The following is a 21,795-nucleotide window of genomic DNA, read 5'->3' as shown; positions in this document are numbered from 1 at the left end:
CCTCAGTGAGGGGGCCTTAACTGCTTGAGGACGCCTTATCACGTATTCTGGAACGCTCCTTACTAAGGTTCCCTCACTGAGGCCCTCCTTGGTGCTCCCTCAAGTTAAGGTAGCTCTAGGGCTACCTTCAGGCCCTTGCTACTTGCACTGAAAGGGCGCTTCTCCGCAGTTCTTTGTAAGCAACAGTGTGCCCGATTTCTTATTTTTGATCTATGCCTTGCACTTCTGCACAAGCTCGCTCTAATTGTATCCTCGTCGTTGTTAAAATTGCTTGCCAGGCGTGTTTTCGAGCGTGCGGCCGAACGGCTGTCAACATTTTTCGTTAAGATTGCGCAGCTCGAAGAGAACAAGGCATTTTATAGGAACAGAGAAAAAAAGAACAGACTCAAGGAATGCGAAACGGTAGCCCCCCCCCCCCTCATCGCCCACCGTTCGTGCTGCCGTCTTCCAGGAATGACAGTTCTTGTTTGGATTAGGCTAACAATGGCATTCTTCACATGCCATGCGGGCTGCTTCCACAATGAGGCAGGTGTGGTCTTCCGGGTAAGAGAAAATCACATTGGTCTTAGCAAACACAGGGGCGCAGCCGCACGCGCTACAATGTATGCCCAGGAAACCCTCCTTTCCTTTTCTGCGAATTATCTCAGCCACTGAGATTAGTAATCCGTCGTGATACAGGCGAGTGACCTGTGCCTGAAAGCTGGCGCCTACTCTGTGGCAGCACGACTATTTTAAGCAAGCCCGAACAATAACCCTCTTGACAATCTTACTGTGCGGAGTTGAGCTTGTACGTGCCTGGTTCATATGTCCAGCAAACATGATCACGGGTGAAATCGAGCTTAAAGTCAAGGAACCCGACAGAATCCTAGAAGGGCATATCACGTCTTATGACGGGCGATATACATTCTTCAAATATTCCGACCATTTGTGACAACTCAGAATGCAACTCCGAGGCATCACACTATAATAAGACTACTAATAAATCGTGCACATATATCTGAATACATTCAGGACTTGGGTTCCTGGGAACCGCTGCTGTAAGATTTTCTCGTTTAGCAAAAAAAAAAAAAAGAAAGGTAAATCCACGAAGGCGCGATGCACGACCCGATAGACGCGCCCTTGTTTGGAACGTAAACATAATAATTTACTTGGACATAAGTACATTCGAGTCAAATTTGCACCAAAGTGAGGAGATTTCACAAGCTAACACTACTACACTAACACTACTCGGTTATGAAAATCAATCTCACCCACGTTGTCAACTCTTGAAACAATCTTTATTACTCGCTCCCACATAACAGGCCGTTGAAATCATGGTTGAAATGCATCAATGAACGTAATGAGCTCCAAGGTTGCTCGATCATATTGTTTTTGTCTGCTGCAACAGGCGAAATTTAAGTAAACGGGAAAGACTGTGCACCCATATCACGAAAAAACAGTGTACACATTATTATTCATCCTTATGCACAAAAAATATTCCTTTATTCTTGCTTGAAAACGGACGTTTAGTCAGTAGTTCACACGTAAAGCAGTGTACACGTTTCGTTATGACTACAAAATATTCTTTATTCTTGCTTGAAAACGGACGTTTAGTCCGTATTTCACACGTACTCTCGATCCCAGACTTGTGAAACGCGCGTTACCTTACTGAGGCGGCCCTTAGGAAAGGAAGGTTGCAGGAAGCTTTCAAAGGGCTCCTCACGTAAGGTAAGGAAATGGTCTGAGGTAAGGAGCGTTTCAGAATACGTGGTCAAAGAACAGATTTATTCCTAAGCGGGGGATGCGACTTTCGTATCGCGAAAAATAACACAAAAAAATTGATTTTCGAAAATCACATTTTCAGTTTCTGTAGCCCTTTTTCCGATTCTAAAATATCGTCACTGAAAACTACGTAGAAGTGCGGTAAAAAATTTCTTGTGCTTGCCGAGGTGGCGAAAATTATTGGGAAAATCGCAAAAAAAGCACTGCGTTAAAAAAATTATAGCTCCGCAACGGCGCAACCGGGCGCCGCCATCTTGGTCCCATCGGAACGAGCATTTCTCAGTTTCTCAGTCTTCAAATTTCCCGCTTCAACTATGTCCTCCATTCAGAAAAAAGCGTACAAAAACTAAATGTTTAAAGTTTGTTTCGAGGCTTTTGATTGGCTGCGACCGCCATGTTGCTCCAGCGCACCTCGCCATTGGTCTGATCCTCTCACCGGGAGAGCGGCGTCTGCTGCTTGCACGTCGCGAGGTCACAGCTGTCTAAAATCGCACTACTTAGTGACGCGTTCGCACTCGTTCTGTGTTCGCATGTCGACGATCATTTAGAATGTAACTATACGCGTTAGTTTGCCAGCAGCAAGCGGTAGCTCAAGCATCAGATTACGATAGTGCGCCGCGCTCGTCGCGAACATCGCAGACGTGCGTCTCGGACAAACTGTTCTGCTTATCTGCATTTCGCACCTCGTGACGAAGACCATCGCGGGACGTCTCTTCGTACTCGCGATCGAGCATGACGTACTTTGAAACATCGGAACCCCCCCCCCCCCCAAAAAAAAATTTTTCGATTTTGCTTGCCTGTATATACATGCACACCAGGGGCGTAGCCAATTGGGGGGGGTGGGGGGTTCCACCCCCCCCCTGAAGTTTGACAGTTTTGCTTGCGCATATACGCACGCACACATACAAACGCACGCACGAGCATACGTAAAGTATGGTTGAACCCCCCCCCCCCGAAAAGTTTCTGGCTACGCCCCTGACGCACACATAGAAACACACGCAGACATACATAAAGTATGCTTGAACCCCCCCCCCCCCCCCCCCCGAAAAAAATTTCTGGCTACGCCCCTGACGAGACGAATCCGAACTTTGCGGGCAAGAACATCGCGCTAGCGGACACGCGAAAGCGAAGAAGCCGCAATGTGTTTCGTCGCAAGAAACGAATCGCATCGTCCGCTGGCTCCTCGTGGATGGCCATTTTACGCATCGGCAGCGGCCCCCCGGAGCACCGGTGGAAGCGGCTAGCAGTTTCGCTGTTTCGCACGTCGGCGCCCCAAATTTACGCAAGACCAAGCACGCTGCATGCAGATCCATCGCCTTTACAAGGGCGTCCGCAGAAATTTTTCCAGGGGGGTGCATCCATGGGGGGGGGGGGGTGGTTCACTGTTCACTATATATACCGTGACTTGACCGGCAAGGTTATTCAATAATATGTAATAACGTGCAAAGTTGGCTGGCAATCCTGAAGGCCGTTTCACACGGATATGCGGACCTTTTGTGTGCTAACGAACGCGTGTGCAGCTTATTGCTACTGCATAGAAAGATATTATCCGAAATTCCGGGGGGGGGAGGGGGGCAGCCGCCCCCCTTGCACCCCCCTCCGGACGCCCATGCGTCTTTATACTTATTTTCCGTTATTATAAACCGTTACATTTATTTTCCGGAAGTTCGAATACTTCGAATAGTAAAATTTCGGTGCGAAAGCTCGAATATTCACACACTTAATACTAATTAATTTCCGTGGGGTTTTTACCTGCCATAACCACGATTTGAATTACAAAGCACGCCGAGGAACTGCGGATCATTTTGATCCAAGTGCACGGGTATTCTTCTTGTCCTCAATATCGCTGCCACACTGACACCAAGGCCATTACCGGCCTACTCGTAGTTTCCTTCTGATTAGGGCACAGTATAGAAGTACAGATTCTTCCATGGCAGCTTCATCGAACCCTTAACTCCGTGAATTTCGGTTTCGGTTTGGTGGCGCGCCAGTCGTTTTTTTTTTTTTTTTGTAAATGTTTGTACGCCGCTCATCGCGCCATGTCCCCATCGTTACGCCACAATAACAACAAAACATCCGCAAGTTTAATGCTTCCTCCACGCCCACAGAACCAACTAGTGTGCCACGGCGAGGGACAGAACGGATTTTCGCTTAGATCTGCGAAGTTAGATATTCTGCTGTTGTCAGTCTGTGTTTGGAAGTTACTTTAGGTTTGTGGAGGGACTTTCGAACAGAAACAATCGGTGATTCCTTTTGTGACACGCCTTTGTGGACACGCGCTAGTTGTTTTCGTGGACAAAACGTTTGAAAAGTGACGTGCGCTTAACGTCCAGCGTTTTTCGTTATTGACGGGCGCGTGTGTCGTGTAGTCCCCATATTTTGGACGGACGATTTCGTTCAATCGGCAAGTCAAAATGATCTTATCTGCAGCCATCGACTTCGGCATGCGAGAGTTGGCGTTTTGTGTCCTGTTCGTGATCGCCATCGTTTACTCGTAAGCTTCTACTGCAGAGACGCGGTTTGTACTTTGGCTTTTCGTTCTATGTGACGTCCAAACCTTTTGACATCTGAATGTGATGTTGTGTCATCAGCATTCAAGTTTGGACATGCAGTGAAGTTTCCAACATGTGTTAGTAAAGGCATGCACTCTGCAACTATCGCCATCTGGTGTTTGGGGAGCAACTTTCGTCAAATGTAACAAAAGAAAAAAAAATGACGTCACATCCGGAAGTAAAAGTAATGTAATAAGTTCATTGGCGCGAAATTTTATATCTATATTGAAGCTCGCCTAAATTCACACCCTATAGTGTGGCTTTTAAGTTTTCTTGTGTGCTTCGACCATGCAAATGTGAGGGCACAGGATGCAGATGATAATAGTGCCAGAGATTTTTTAAAAGCCAGTTGTTGTTTTTTTCTTATTGGTATGACCATGTACAGAAAGTGACTTAACTGTTTCATTAGGTGAAAAGTAACATAGCCAAGACTCATATCAAAGCAGGATATACGAAGATCTGACGAAACCTATTCAGAACTCGTTCATAACTAACAGATATGAATACATTTGTAACACCTCGTCCTCTCTTTTTTATTCAATGATTCTTCCCAACCAGACGGGTGTCCATCTAAGCTTTCATTTCATGTGTAACACCACATATGCATACCAGCAGTCATAAAAAAAGACAGCAATGCTGCACCGCACGACACTAAAAGCATCATATGCTGCCGTTAGTAAGCTCGCAGCTTGTTTGAAAGGAAAATGAAGAAACACCGATTCGCATTTCTTTGCATATAAGATTTTGCTGATGCTGTTATGTTGGGGAACAGCACAGCAGATGTAGCAACAGCTAGATGCACGATAATGATCAGTCACCACGTCACCTCTCCGTTCACCCAGAAAGGTTGTGCACACCAACCCAAAGAAACTGAAGTGAAGTACACCTCGCCTTGAATAAACACACAAAGAAATGACACACTTCAAACCAAAACACGGAACTGGCTCAACATTTCCCTAGAACTTTTAGCAGCGCCAGTTGGACTGCAACTGGGACCATTTGATCCCAGTTAATACCAGTTGAAACCAGTTGGATTCCCAGTTGCACATTTTCACCTCCAGCATTCACGCAACTCTGGTTGGCTATGTCCTAGCTGCACAGATTCTCTGTCACTTTACTCACGCAGCTTGCATGGTGCGTATGTACTGCAAAGAGAAAAGGCACAAGAGGCAAGTGAATGCTGTGCTTTGCCCAGTCATCTCCTGTAATGTTAACCCACACAAGGCAGAAGTTCAAGGGAAGATGACAAAAAACACTGCCCAAGCACTCGGTGCAGATGGCATAGCCAGAAATTCTGAAATGTGCAGCCCCAGTGTTTTTCTCACAGGGTTAATCCCAACACTTCATTAAAGTTTTTCTCCATTATTGGTTACATCTGTCGAGAAATCTTAATTGGTGTCTGCTGCCCGTGTGTTCCATTCTTCATTTTTAGTAGACCAGTGGGGAGTAGTGGGAACTGCCCAGTTTATCAGGCACATACGTTTTTGCCCGCCTGCTACTTCATTCTTAGTGGACCAGTGGTGAGTAGCGGGGCTTGCCAAGTTTATGTGGCACAAACATGCTACGAGTTTTTGCACTCATAGGATGGACGAATGTTGGTTTTGCCTAGCCATATGCCGCTTCAGTGTAAGACCCTTGAGCACGCTTCAGGAAACGTTGGCATTTCGACAAGTCTTCATCCAGACTGCCTTCCTTACGGCATGCCTCCCCCACTGCAAAAGTGGAGGAGGAGAAGGCAGGAAGTGCAAGTCCTGCTCTTTGTATCGTTTTATGTCATCTCAATATATGTTGGCGTTTTCTCCCACTGAAGAACCTGCCCAATCACCGCATTGGGGTGTCATTAGCTTTGGTTGTACAGACTGCATACAATGCAATTTTTTCGTACAAGAAGCTGGTTCAGGGGTTCAACATTGCAGCGTATAGGCACAAAGTGGGCTGTGCGTTGTGTTTTGTAAAAAAGAGAGTGTGTGCAAGCATCCTGTACTTTCACTTTACTCAGGACCAGTGACTGGAAGTGAACAACTTTCCTCACTTTAAATTAAGGCTCTTATGGAAATGCCCACAAGGACATTCGCACGGTGTTTTGTACGAGCATCAGCAACCAAAAGTTCACAGCACAGGTGACTTCTCAGTGCTTGTTATTCCTGGTCATTTACAAATGAAGCTTCACGTTTGACTTGCCAAGTATGTCTGACCGTTTACACGCTGCTTATGTGTCTGTCTCTTTTCTTCAGGAACTTTTTCCGGAAGTACAAAAATTATTGGAAAAATCAGAATGTCCCTTATGAGAAACTAGATTTTTTCAACGGTTCCTTGACAAGGATAACCAGAGAGGTAAGTACGTCAGTTTTCTTGAGGCGTATATGTTACCCATGCTAAAGAGACAAAACTGTAGGCTGGGTGACTGAATGAACCATTTGTTTTCCAGTCTCGTTTCTCGTCACTCTAGCGACAGTAGCACTACTACACTGCAATTACAGAACTATGGCCTCAGGTTCAACATATCGTGATCACATTGTTTCAAGTGATCAGCAGTACTTCAAATTTTGTCAGATGCGGTATGTGACAGTAAATATTGGCAGTAAACTACTGGCCATGTGAGACGCATGAATACGTTACTTTCTCAGTATATACAAAGGTTTATGCACTTGTTTACAAAATCATAGTCTGTGTACTTCATTTGTATCAATTTGTACCATTGTAAAGTCTGTATTTATAAATCTGGCATGCTTCGGGCATTTTTCCACTCCGCTTATGACCACTATCAGACAAATAACTTTACAAGGCTCATTATCATTTCACCCTCAAATCATGCTTGCTCACCACATACTCAGCCTTATGCAAACTTCATTTTACGAACTTGGGCACTCGATACTGTTTGTGTTCCTGCCATTAGTGAAATGCATAGTAGATCATAAGCCAGTGTAAAACATGTTGGTGCCTGTGATACGCATGCTTAAACGTAAAGTTACAAATTAGCATTCTTCATTATAAGGCTCAAACATGCTTACGATATGCTTAAGCCAGTGCATTAACTACAACAGCTACAAAAAACTTCAGACTGGACAAGTCAACCTTGCCAGGTGCTTATCAGCGTCACTCAACCTCAAACTCGCAATGAAGGTAAAGGTTAAATTCATTTACCACACAGACATCATCGTAACACATATGTTGTGTGGGACGTGAGCTCAGCTGAAAAAAAGGCAAACAGAGGCAAGTAGTGCGTCCCTGAGAAATAAACATTCGAAAGAGGAGACCAGTGAAAAAAATCAAAGACAGTGATGAAGAAAAATCAGACAGGACAAGTGCTGGACTTGCAAGTAAATGTTTATTTGAAAGAAGCCCCCACATCCACACCCATGAACCAGAAGCGCATGTCTCGGCAGTGCAAAAGTTGCAGTACATGGCCATAAAATGTGGTACAAACTAATAGTACCTTGGCCATGAAGCACACCAAAACATCAGCACAGTGTGCACCAGCTATGTAGAAATGCAAATTCTTTATCTGTCAGGAAAACTCAGGGGTCACTCACATTCGACACTTTGCCCTGTTTTCTTTATTTCGAAAGCTTTTGAAATGTTTTTTTTATTTTGAAAGCTTTTCAAGTTTTGTTGCCAAGTTGCGCCCATTGTATTGCCAAATAGTACCTGCTGATACATTCAGTTACCTTAAGAGCAATAGCTCAAAGTTTAGAGACGGAGACACAGGAGGCAAGGCAATGCAAGTGCTTGTGTCGTCCTTAATGTTTCACTATATTGCTCTGATGTTATGTACGAACAAGCCCTCACTACTCTCTTGATTATCCTGTTGACGCAACCTTTAGAAAAGCAATTGACATAAAAGAAGATCAAAACACAGTGCCTAATATCATTCAAGGATTTTACTGAGGAGACAAGTATACAAGGTGTAATTATCATGCAAGTCAAAAGTTAGAAAATGGTTGAAGCGTACATAATGAGACCTTGTGTCAAGCTGCATGCTGTGTATTTAGATCACCTTAAAGTGTGCGAATGAGCCATGTCTCCCCCTCCCCCCCCCCTTTTTTTTGTTCTTTAAATTCCACATGGTAATCAGAGCTTGCATATATGTCTGCCTTTCATTAAAATCCTCATTTGATAGTTATCCCTGCATTCATGTTTTTCTTCCTTAGTCATTTTCACGCAGTCCACGTCGACATGTATTAACTCGCCCAGCAAACCATTCTCTTTATTCACTTCGCCATGCAAGTTTGTACTGCAGTGGTCCTTCGATGAAACGTGATTGACTAGAAGTTGAGAATAAAGAACATGTTTAACTGAAAATCCCAAATACAAGGATAAACAGTCTGCACCGTTTTTTATGGCATAGGTTGTTTTTCTTTAAAAGAAAAAGACGGAAAGGGGATTTTGTAACCCGAATGATCTACACAGGACAAGCACAAAATCAGAAAGTTTAGTAGCCATTAGTAGGCATGTCCAAAGTCGGCCATTTGTGAGAAATTGGGGCTGCAAAATTACATGATTTTACAGCATTCATGAAATGTGAACATGGCAGTAGGTGGCAATTGGGCAGTATCTGACAATTAATATAATGTTCTCTTTTTACCTTTTCCAGCCATTTCACGAGGTTGATATGAGCAGGGTGAAGAAATATGGAAAGGTTTTCGGGTATGTAATTGAGTGTATACAAATGGCAAGAATCCTGAATGTACTTATTTAACCACGTTTTCTGCCATTGCAGCACATTTGAAACCCCCAAACCTACGCTAATGATATCAGATCCCGAATTGGTTAAGCTTGTGCTCGTGAAACATTTCCAAGAACTTCCCGACCGGCGCGTAAGTGTGTGCAATATTTTGATGTCTCATGGTAGTTTATTGCTTTCTTTTTTTTCAACTAGTGTCACATATGAGATCATGAAATCGACATTCACTCCTTGATCAAATGAAGAAAAAAAAAATCTCACCACAAAATTCAGCTTATTGTTGTGTGACAAAAGGTGTTGAGGACCATGTGGTCTGTGAAATACCCCTCCATCTTGAAAGGTACTCTAGGTGAACACAGACAGAGTACAGAACAAATAAACTACAGGACACACAACGTCGTGTGTCCTGTAGTTTATTTGTTCTGTAATGTGTCTGTGTTCACCCATCACACCTTTGAAGATGGATGAACAGCAACTAGCCTGCCTTATAGCTCTTCTCAATGAGAAATGCTCTGGTCCATCCAAATGCTTTACTACTGCACTGTATGTAGCATGTATTTGAACTGTAGTGGGCACTGTTAAGGAAACTGACCTGCAAATTAGTTAAAAAGTTACAGCATATCCACGGGTGAATGACGAAAAGCTTGGGCGAAGCTCCTGAAGCAATCATGGTTACACCGTGAAATGTTCAGTGGTTTCGCCCAGCAGTAATCAAAGCGATACGCCGCTTTGATTATTTTTCCTTTTTCCGTTGTTCCTTCCTTTTTTATTTTTATTTTTTTAATTTTTTTATTTATTTTCTTAGTTGTTTATTATTATTTTTTTTATCTCTATGGGACAGCGCCATCTAGTATATCGTCACCCAACTGCAGTTTGCATGCATCTCTATGGGACAGCGCCATCTATTGTACTGTTCGGGAGATACTGCCGTGGTTACGCCTGACATGGGATAAGGTTAGACTTAGAGGAGCTACGCCCCTAAAATTACATTTCTTGAGCTCCTTAACTGCATCAGTGATATATGCTTCGCTGTTTGGGCAGTGAGCTGTAGTTTGAGCAATTTCGGGCCCACGCAGACATGTTAGGGTGCCACTGTTCTTGAGCACGAATGCAATACATAATTAGGAATGTTGTCGATGCTACCTGCAGATTTAATGCTCAGGGTCTGAAACTATTTCAGGACATCAGTTTAGGTATCAGCTGAAGGTGGCACGACTTCCATAACTGTCACGGTAGATGTTGGAAAACAACTCCCAAAAACATTAAAATAGATCGCAAAGTAAATATAAGAACAGGCAAGCCTTGTCAAGTTCATCAATTCACTTTCCTTTTACAACTACAGTAGACTCACTCTAATTCAAACTCTGATAATTCAAACAAATCTTGAATTTTTGGTTGGCCTGCTATGTTTTCAATGTATTTTAAAGCCACTTAATTCAAATTGCCCCATTGCACAAATTCGGTTGCTGTAACTCCACTTTTTTGCTTGTCCATGCATGCCTAGAAGCAGGCCCGTAGCCAGCCCCCCCCCCCCCCCCCCGAAATTATGGTGAAGTAGGTGTTTTTACCACAAATAAATAATAAAAATAAGTGTTTTTCTCAAAACGTCAAGGTTTTCAGCAAGTCGCCCCCCTCCCCCCCGAAAAAATTTCTTGGCTACGGGCCTGCCTAGAAGTATCTGCTGTCCTTGTTACTCCTAGCTAAACATTCGCGCTTTTATACTCTGTCAGTCACAAATAAAGCCGATTGCCTGCTTACAAAAGCGCTGAACTAGCCAAGCCGCGTGCATCAAAGATTGCATGCTGGCTGAGGAAGAAAAAAAAAAAACGGAGTGGGGGGGGGCCTGGCATTTGACTATATAGTGCCAAACGCCTCTTAAGGTCACTTTTACCTCTGTACACAGGTGTCATGTGGCAAAACGTCCTAAGCATGGGAAGGGGGTACAAGCTGTCATGGGACACAACACATTTCGTCCCTTATTTACACTCGCTTGCATGCACTGTATAATAACTAGTACCAGCTAGTGGGATCGCTTATGCCTAAACATTTTACTGGCAATCATGCAGAGCGTTCTACGATATTGCTGCGGCACTGGGAAACAATAAACTTCACAACACTAGTAGGTATGTTGCCCCGAGTCATATTTATGAGAACTTCTGATAATTCAAACAAAGTCCTGAGGTCCCGTCGAGATTGAATTATCAAGAGGCTACAATAAAATAGGAGTGCTAATTTCCTCCCATTCATCTGCATTGAGAAATCACTTGTGATATATTTTCCTGTTGCAATAAACCTGCACTCAGTTCTTTGTCTGTGCTTGTGTTGTGTGCTTTTTTCCCCTCTGTCCCGTCTCCATGCTGTTTCCAACTACGTAACTAAAATCTACATTGCTGAAAAGGCATGCGTGTAACCCTCAGTGATATAGTAATAGGGGCAAATATCATTTGCCCAAGAGCTGCTCAGTTAGCATGTGGGGTTGTTTGCTAACGAAGTGTTTAATGAAAGCATGCAGTACTATTATCACTGATACCCTTACAACCAATCACTGAATCATACATGGGTCACATGCACAGATAGCACCATAGTCAAAACATGCATGATTGATTCAGTGCTAAATTTAGCCTCTTGCTCAGCATCCAGAGATGCATAGATTGGCAGTATGCTTGTTGATCTGACAGAAAATGGTCATGCTTTAAAGGGCTGTCTCAGCCAAAGTAGGCATATTCCATCAAAATCAAAACAACTGATTGTGAGAAGTTTAAAAACCTATCAACATGCAATTTTTTCCAGAAATATTACGCTTGCTCAGCTATGACATTCCTGCATTCGGCATGTAGGATTGACAAATGATGCGAATAGGCTCAGGCAGCAAGACAGGGGAGTGCCTATTGCCTCTAACCATGGCGGGGCCATTGCAAACACCCAGATTGGACTGTAGGATACCCCCTAGCAGTACCATAAATGAAGTAGTTAAGTACATAAGCTATGTAATGTGTGAAATATTTTAGAGCGCAGATCTTAGGCGCCCGTTCCTGCGTTGAGCGGTGCTGCCGTTGGTGGCATAACTGATAGACATGAAAAAATAAAATGTGAAAAAAAAACACCCAGGATCGAGTGGGATTTGAACCCGGGCCCTGTGTGTGGCAGTCGAGTATTCTACCACAGACCCATGCTCGTGCTTGAAACTCATTTGCAAAAAGACCCTGTACAGGCATCATATCGGGCAAGAAATCAATATAGCGTGGCAGAAGAGTAAAATAACAACCAGTCATCACACACTCCTAATTGTGCAACGAGTGTGTTTTTTAATCCTTCCCACCCACTGCAAAGTGCTCAGCCATAATTCTTCGTCATCATCAGCCACATGCAGCATCAACAAAGTGCACATAACACCTTGCAGATGTTTAGCAAGTACATCGCTTATCCGCAGAAAGACGAATAATGGCAGAGTGGGTGCTGTCCTACTTCACAAAAAATGATTTATGGCATAGTCGATACCTTGTGGAAAGCCAACACTTCAAGCAGTTGGCCTTGCCCCAACACGAAGCTGCACTCATAATTCACATTAGGCAGTATCGTAATTGTCGGTGAATTTTTATTGCGGTAGCAATTATATGGACACTCTCGGCTGGTTTTTTGCCGTCGCCGTCATGTTCCGGATATATGTATGTATATATAAATAAAACCAACAATGAAAATTAAATCAGAAGAAAAAAATTTACCTTTGTTAGTTCGTGGTAATCCTGAGTGTGTTCTTTTTGTGAGTCCTTTGCACTTGATGGGCGCGCTGCAAGTATCGAGCTGCTTGGTGTTCTTGTTGTGACTTTGTAATTTCTTGCTATTGCATTCATTGCTTCGCCTTTGCAATGAAACTGTGGCGTTTTTTGTGTTTGGTTGCAGTGTTTCTGTATCCTGTCACCCACACATGCTTAGCAGCATGCATGTGATGTTTCACGTTCATAGCAGTTGCTGCAGCCCCAAAAGTTTATTTTTCTTGTGCCACAGTGTTCTTTCTGTTGCGAAAGAACTTCTGAACCAGAGCATGTGATGTGATTGCCACAGTAAAAAAGAAAGGATGAGAGGACAGATACAGTACAATCCTGCTTCAAGTTCTTAGCTGCTATCACAGTAAATGTTTCACTGTAAATCATAGTGGTGGTGACTGCAATTAGTCAACATAACGCGACTTTCTTTAGAACAGTCGGTCACTGGATCTTGCATTCATGGCAGAGGAAGAGAGTAAAGTCTCCGAAAACAGCCAACAAATTGACTTTTAATTACCAGCAGGAAAGGACTTCATATCTGTGAAGCAAAAGCACTAAACTCACTGTCATTTGCCTTTACTACAGTAATGCTGCCATTGATCACTGTGCAGCCTGAAGACTTGCCAGTTGTTCAGCCATTGCTCATTTTCAGCATGTTACGTTTAATGACCCTATTCTGGACAACATGATGACCATGCTCCCTGTCGAGCGCTGGAGAAAGATTCGCCCTGCCGCTAGTCCAGCCTTCACGACTGGAAAGCTTCGTAAGGTCAGCATCTTAAGAACACGGCTCAGGTGACATGGTCAGTAATCTTCTGACATGCTCGCATTTTTGTCTTAGATGAATGGCATCATACAGGACTGCGCTCGAGTTGCGACACAGCATCTGCTAAAGGTTGCTGAAAGTGGAAATGACATAAAGCCAAAACAGTGAGTCTGCCATTGATTTCTTGTGAATAGATCTTTCCGTGCCTGTTCACTGTGGTATCTCTGGCATTCGACACCATTTTCTCGCTGGATATAATTGCGGATATAATCCTGCCAAGCAGGCAACTAGCTTTGGCACTCAGTATGTGCTACTCTATTTGCTAGTATTTTTGTACTCGCTAGTATTCTAGTCTTCACTAGTATTTACCCAGAGTGCAGCTGCAATTGTGACAGAAGAGGTGTGATCGGGGTGAGAATGCAGTTGTAAAACGGTTTCCGCTTTAAAGGTACACACCATAGGTGGAGAGTACGGGGGGGCTGAGGGGATCGCCCCCCCCCCCCCCCCGGATGGTTTCATGGGGGCCCGAGCCCCCCCTGACGCCGGCCTGAAAAATTTGTCAAGATCTTGGCTTAGGTCCCCGTCCACTGACAACGAACTGTTGGCCGTGTTGTCCGGTAGCTATTTCACAGGGGGCTGTTCATGCCCGCTTCTTTTTCATTTCAGGCTTTTAAAATTCGGATCATGGACAAGCGACGAGTAAAACATTCAGTTGAAAATGCCCCTCAAACGGATTTGTACGTGCAGAATACATTGAGTCTTGAATCGCGTAGCGACTGGTTTTCAGAAAACAAAAATGCCACTGAGAATACAAAGCAATCCCAACGCAATCAGTCGGGGAACGTTTTCGCACAGACTTGCTCTCAAATAAAAAAAAAAAGGTAATTTCCTGGTTGCCTACAAATAGGTACACTTCGACATGCCTACCCATAAAAGTTGCCGAGAAAAGATGGTACGCATTTTTTATTTATCAGCAAATATTATTTTATTTTATTTTATTTTATTTTATTAAATTTTATTTACCAGTTCGGTTACCTAAAAGCAACTCAAATACTCATCCAGAAAAAACCTTCGACGGAAAAATTCGTAACCCAGCGTCGCACTAGGTGTAGTGGTAGCAAATGGCATTTTCTGCCATCTGATAATTATTTTTGGCCATCTTAAATTGTATATTCACTGGCATAATTAAAGCTTCCTGTGCCAGCATTAGTCCATTCTCTCCTGCCCGGTGCATGTTTTAACAAGTAAGTAAAGCATGTCAATAAAAAAATTCGGCAGGTCCCACGCATTGTCAGATATGTGCGCGTATAATATACGCAAGCAAAACTGAAAAACTTCAGGGGGGGGTTTGAACCCCCCCCCCCCGGCTACGCCCCTTGAGAGAAATGTGGAAGAGCTAGTGCGACCCCCGCCCCCTCCGGGAAAGTGAAAACTCTCCGCCTATGGTACACACGTATTAAATATTATATGGCACTAAAAAACAGAAAGCCTCCGGACCGGTGCAAGCTTATAAGATGAGACTGAAATGTCACGTCACTTTCCTTAATTGCCTGTTCAATTCATATCGTTGTGTCTAACATATGAACAAGTCCCTTGGAAAAAATTTTCCTTCTTACATCACTTTCATGAAACACAGGATGACATTGTTTCCTTCGCAGGGTCTTTGGCCACTACACCCTCGATGTTATTACGCGCTGCGTCTTCAGTGCAAGGATTCCGTCGCATTCGACAGAGGCTGACGAGTTTGTTGCCAAGTCGCAGGCAGCATTCAATATGAAACCAACAATGGCCATAATCATATTCTGTGTGTATTTAGATTTACTGGCTGCCTTTAAACATCTTGTTGTTCTAGCAGGGCAGGAAGAAGGAGGAAACATCTTCTCTCTCTCTTTCTTTTTTTTGCAGTTTATGCCTGGATATTGTTCCCATGTATTCAAGTCTTGCTCAAAATGCGCATCTTCAGCCCTGACACATTCCTGTTCCTCAAAAATTTCTGCCTGAACGTAATTGAAGAAAGGAAGCTATCTGATGTGGTGAGCTGTTGCTGTAATTTTTAGTGTTGTGTAAGTGTTGAGGAAAAAGCCTTCGGCCTAAACCTCATGTGTAAATTGCCAGAGAACTAGGTTTCTGAGTATTTATTTATTTATTTACTCATTTTAACCCACCTATTTCTTTATTTACCTATTTATTTCTTTATACTGATGATGTTGTACTAATTGATTATTGCAGCAAAGAGGTTGCACCAAGATATGTCACGTAAAATGCCACAATACTGTTGCAAAGGCTATAAGCTTCAATGCGCATTCAAACAGGACAGAAGCTCAGGGGAAGATCAAATTTTGAAGTAATCGGAAATATTCTAATGGGGGATATCGGTGGAGGAAATGTTTCAACCAGTGGACTCGTCTTTGTCAGGGCAGCAATACTTTGACGAAGACAAGTTCTCTCGTCGAAGCGGTGGCCTTGGCTACATTTCCTATTTAAATATGGCTCACTACTTGTGCGCATTTGTGAAACAAAAATCTTTAAACTTGACAGATCTGCAGAAGTATTCATTTCATCGCGGCATGAGCGTGCTGGCTGAAAGCAAGTGGTCCGGCCTATGCATGCATTTTCAGCCAAAGCAATGTACTGGCACAGTTTCATGTTTTAGAGGTGTGCTGGAAGAAATGTGTTCTTTCTCTTTTGCTAATGCTGTGATTATTGATCTTTTGCTTGTATACGCAATGTTTCTTCAAGGTAAAATGTATCAGGATGTCTCCTTATTAAATCAGCAGCTCAGTAACAATGTCAACACAAGCACAAGAAAGCAATATACTTTGTAATTTTTTTAACACAAAAGTGCTTTATTCCGGGGTCCACAAGGACTTTCGTCACGTGACTTTCCATCACGGAAATACGTCAGCAAAATGAACGCCATCCGATGGCAAAGAAAAAAAAAACTATAAGAAAAAGTTCCGTTCACAGGAGTCGAACCCACGACCTCTAGGTACGGAACGATGGCTGGTGGGCTTTTTAGCCCAGTGAGCTACTGCCGAACACGTAACAGAGCCTACATTATTGCGCCTTTTATCTTTCACACTTTACTGTCGCAGTGCTCCTGGATGGATGGATGGATGCCATGAGCATCCCCTTTATAACGGGGCTGTGACATGTGTGCCACCAGGCTCGAAAAAAGCATTCGTTGCCTCTGCAATTACCTCCGGCGACACGCCGTTGCTATGATCGTCCCATTCGGTGCGTTTCCAATAGGAGAAGTGTAATTTCATCAATGCTTTAACACACCACGAGGTGGCGGCTCTAGCGCAAGCCTCACTCATAGCATCCATCCATATAGAAAAATAGCTTTCCGACGCTCGCCTGGCTGTGGCACTGCATTCCCTGCTCGTCATGTGAGAATTAACAGCCAGGCTAGAGGGAAGACACGACGCTCGTCGCATTTCTCTTCATGTTTCACGACGCTTTAAAGGAGTGCATATCAAGTATCAGTGTTTAATAGGTGCTTGTTGATGCCATCTTTGCACGGGATTCACCATATGCGTTGTCCAGGTATATCTTGACAACTTCAGCTACCGCAAGGGTTAAATCATGATCATGGTCGTTAGTCGTTGGTACGGAGATGTGCCACTAGGCGTCAACGTGGGCGCGTCCACATCAAGCGATGCTATATCTGTCAAACAACAATAGACATTGTACAAGATCTCATGTACCAATGCATTATAAGCAATCAACTACTTCTGTGACAACACATTTCACTTTCGTGTTATGCCGATTCCTATAACGGAGGGATCAGCCATCTTTTTTTTTCTTGTCATGCGCTCTTCTTCCCTGCACCGTTGCCTTAATACGCCATACATACTAGCCTATCAACTTTGGCTTGGGTATGTGACATCAATAACATCCAGAGCAATATTTTAATTGGAATTGAATTTTATTTATTTATTTTTATTACATACAGTTTGCAAACACTAAGTGGACCTGTAGTCTGGTTCGGGGGCAAAAAAAAGCATTTTTTATAATGGCACTTTGGACAAGCACAGTTAACAAAGTTATATAATATTGAATATCCAGTGAACAATAAGATATGAAACAATTCAGCACATGAAATAACCATGCAAGAAGCTTTAGCACAGGAAGAAATAAAAAAACAACAATAACATGTCGCTAAAAACGTCAGTTAGTCATGAATTTAAACGTGACATTGCATTCAGAGATCTCTTTATTCTTCTAGTGTTTCTCAAGTGTTAGTAAAATTGGATGACATTTTTATTTCGAAAGGAATAATGTTCCAGATTTAAAGAATAACGTTCTGCAACAGACATTCAGCATATATGTTATTAGTCAGTGGAATATTCCACTTACCAAATTTTAGTTGTCTGGTGAAGCAACAAGGTGTGCAAAACAATGACACATGAAAAGGGTGGTTGCAATTTACATTAGTGTTAACATGTCTGGCTTGTATTAATTTCCACGGCAAGTTGAAGGGCAAAAAAGTAATAGGAAAAACAAAGGTTTGCTATACTCATAGTACTTAGAATAAGTTATGATTCTCACAGCATGTTTTTGAAGTCGCCTAACCAGGTCCAGATAAGTTCTGCACTCAATGAAATATGAGAGGTGATAATTAATGAAAGCATAGTAAAGTATTTTAGTGTAGTCATATTAAAGTGATTACGAGCCTGAGTAAGCGCATGACATCCTGAGGCTAATTTGAGCAAACATTTTGAATCTGCATTTGTCAGTGTATGTGGTTATCTGTCGTGACTCCATGATATTTAATTGAAGTTACTCGTTTGATCACAGATTCAATCATTTTTATCTTTATTAGATTAGCATTGTTGCATTACAACCTAGAGTGCAAGGTGACACATTTAGTCTTATCGGTATCAATAGTTAGTTTATTATTTGATAACCACTGAGCAATGTCTTTTTAATTCAAGATTAAGAGTGCATATCAGTGCAAACGACCAGAGGGGACAGAAGAGAGGACACAGAGCGCTGAACTCCCAACAATTAATTTTTTTGGGAAGCCTTCGCTTTTTATACAGTTACACACTGTTGCAACGGCCATGTGCGGAACACAATGATACTACAAGAATTCATCATGTGGACAAACATAAGTACCTCTTTTCTATATCAGTGAGTGCGACAGAGGGGGTACCAACACATAATCATCCTTTAAAGAAATAATCTTTCCCGCCTCGGCCGCACTACACGCGAAATCATCGAGAGAAATTAATTGCTGGAAGTCCAGCGCATTGTGCCCTTTCTTCTGTCTCCTCTGGTCATTTGCACTGATATGCACTCTTAATCATGTTGTACCAACATGCCCAATCCTATAGTCTTCTTTTTAACACAATATTTGCCTTTCTTTGAAGATCATCTGAATTATTAGCTGTTACCAAATACAAGTATCATCAGCGTACATACTTTAGAAGACATTAATACGTGTGGAAGGTCGTTAATATACAAGGTGAAGGGTAAAGGCCCTAGTACTGAACCTGGGGAGTACCACTAAAATGGCTCATAGATGACATGATGGCACTTATTAATGCTGCCTGTTGATGATCCGTCAGGTAATCCAAAGAAAGCTCGAATGTGCTTTCACAGAAACCATAATGTGGTCATTTATTTAGCTGTATATACTGCGATCTACTGTATCAGATGCTTTCTTGAGGTCCAGCAAAATAACTGCTCCTAACTTGTTATCAGTCAGTGCTATGCTTACTATTTGAGTAAGGGTCATAATGGCAGTGGAGGCAAAATTATTTGCTCTAAATTCATGTTGCTGAAAAGAGCATGCTTTATCTCCCAATAAATTTCAACCTAGAGTTGAAGGTGATACATTTAGGCTTCTTGAACTCTTCAGCCAAAGTTGGACCAATGGAGGCGAAGTAAGTGTTAAATGATTCAACCGTGTTAATGTCGATGACATCGGGAGTCACACTTGGAGTGGGAGAGTTGCCGAAAACTTCATTTTCAACCGGCCAAACTGTTTTTGAATTATCATTCACCTGGTCTATTTGTTGTGCATAATAATCCTTTTTATTCGTTCTCATCAGTGCAACAGATTTGTCGTGCAATGCTTTAAAATTGCGTAAATAAAATTTATTATGTTAACATCTTTTCCATTTGTCATGCCAGTAATCCTGGCTCTTTATGACTTCCCGGATTTCTTTATTAATGCTGGGACATAATAGCGTTCCCCGAGAATGAACTGAAACTTGTGCTGCTTCTGTCGATTGCGTTTTTAAGCAGAGAAATGAATTCAGAAAATTCTGCATTAATGTTATCATGGTATATTTCACTGAAACTAGTTCCAGAACAATATTTCAGCCACGTAGTCTGTTATTGTTGCAAACCTCGGTCCATCTAATTTTTTCTTCTTGAGGTTATCAACAGAGACAACTATCGAGAAAAGATCTGTAATAGGTTTATCGTAGATTGTAGCACTAATATACTTCTCAGAATTTGTTGGTGCAAGATCAATCGATGTAGCTGAAACAGCTTGATACGATTTTAGCAAGTACATGTAGTCATCATTCGCTGGGCTGCTATGGTCTTGTGTTCATATCACCAACAAGAATGGATCGCTTCACCTTTTTGTTAGTTCATTAAACATTATGTCAAGTATCTCAAGAAAGGAGAGGTAACAAGTATTTGGCGAACGCCTCCTAACTATATCGTTGTTTTGACATGTAAAACTACGGCGTTAAATTACTTAAAGGTCTGCTCACTTGGAAAGTTCAACCGACGTATGAATTTTTGAAAAATATGTATGGTGCTCGTATTTATGCAGAAACACCAAGACTTTCTGCAACTTATGGTTGACGCACAGAGTTCTGGAGCTTACACCACTGCTGACAGACCTCAAGACTCCGAAGATAGATTGTACAACCTAGGCAATGAACAAGCTGCCACAGCATCGGCTGGCGTTAGAGGTTGGTAGTGTCTGCAGTTGATGGTACCAGTGGGTGAAGTCAGCACAGCGGGTTCCGTGACTGTATAACATCTTGATGCTGAGCACGAAGCGTGAGATTGTAGGCGCAATTCCGGGCCACTGTGAACAAATTTCACTAGGGACAGAGCGTAAGAACACTTGTGTCATAATTGCAGTAGTGCTTGGTTCACGTAATTAGGTGGCACGTGTGAAATAAATAAGAACGTTTGTCAGTAACTGTGAAAAGTATACAATTTATCAATAGATGTCTTCCGGCTCCTTCAGTGACTCAGTCTAGTTGGATACTGCAAGTTTGCAGGAAACTGTGTTGAGCAACGCACAAGTTTTCTGTCCTTAAAGGGGTCATGAAGCACCCCTTGGGATTGTTGAAAAAACACATCCTGCGGAAAGCTGACATGGCTATGAACCGCTCAGCCAAATATTGCAGTCGTGTGCGCCGCGTAAAGGCTGCAAGCGGAGCGCGAACTTGATGTTTTCTCAGGCGCCCTCTTTTCAAACAGAGGCCGGTTCTCACTCTCGTCGGTGGGTGGAGCGCCTGCCGGTTGACGTCGCATATCTGCTTCTCCGTGTCGCAAAAGACATAGCATCCTCATTGGCTGATAGCCGACATGAATCAAGAGCAGCGTTCAGATCAGATGCACTTCTTGCATGGGGTGCCACCACTTGTCGGCACCGCACTCCTCAGTCTGCTAACTTTACACGGTGAATCACAGCGGGAGAGTGATCACGTTTCACGACGCGCGCTGACGTAACTTCTTTTCCCCGTGCCATCCCTCCCTGTGTAGCTTCCAGTGCGCTTTTTGGGACGAGAAAAGAGAGAAAGCGCTGAGAGCGTGCACCAAACCCCCGTAACTTCGCTCATTCTTGACGGATTCTAGAAATATTTGCGGCAATCAATTCGGGAGGCAGTAAACTCCGATACTGGGGTCATTAGATCATTACTTGGAAAAGTGGTTCATAACCCCTTTAAAAAAGGCCAGCAAAGCTTTCACGGCATCAGCAGTATGCCATGCCCCCTGAGTGCCCTTTCTGCAGCATGCTCAATATTCTGATTCAGAGATCTCTTTTTAACTGCCACGTTGCTTTTGTGAAATGTGGTACTCCAAGAACTGCACTGCATGTGGTGAGGAAAACTATTAGGGTACTGAGCAGTTATGGCCCGTGTGCCACACATATTGATCAAGCCAAAGCTAGAACTGGACAAGACCACAATAAAGTATATCGCACAAATCACCTTCTGACTAAGTGGGAAAATTGTGCACAGAGTTCACTTTCGCTCAGGAGACATATTGGTGCTTGTGAATAGC

At 42.9% G+C, this 21,795-nt stretch overlaps 1 protein-coding gene across 1 annotated transcript in view; it reads left to right on the top strand.

The window, feature by feature from the left end:
- Window positions 1–8,911: 8,911 nt before the first annotated feature.
- Window positions 8,912–21,795, top strand: part of LOC119406658 (cytochrome P450 3A8-like) — a 29,615-nt gene continuing 16,731 nt past the window's right edge. Inside the window, 7 exon segments of the mRNA XM_049419982.1 lie at window positions 8,912–8,960; window positions 9,034–9,130; window positions 13,414–13,530; window positions 13,603–13,691; window positions 15,186–15,331; window positions 15,433–15,560; window positions 20,327–20,468. Coding sequence (XP_049275939.1) covers window positions 8,926–8,960; window positions 9,034–9,130; window positions 13,414–13,530; window positions 13,603–13,691; window positions 15,186–15,331; window positions 15,433–15,560; window positions 20,327–20,468 — 754 coding nt within the window. The 5' untranslated portion in view covers window positions 8,912–8,925.

This window comes from Rhipicephalus sanguineus, chromosome 10, assembly GCF_013339695.2.
Source record: "Rhipicephalus sanguineus isolate Rsan-2018 chromosome 10, BIME_Rsan_1.4, whole genome shotgun sequence".
NCBI classification, from domain to species: Eukaryota; Metazoa; Arthropoda; class Arachnida; order Ixodida; family Ixodidae; genus Rhipicephalus; species Rhipicephalus sanguineus.
Note: the sequence above shows the minus strand (reverse complement) of the source record. Positions and strands in the feature narration are given on the sequence as shown.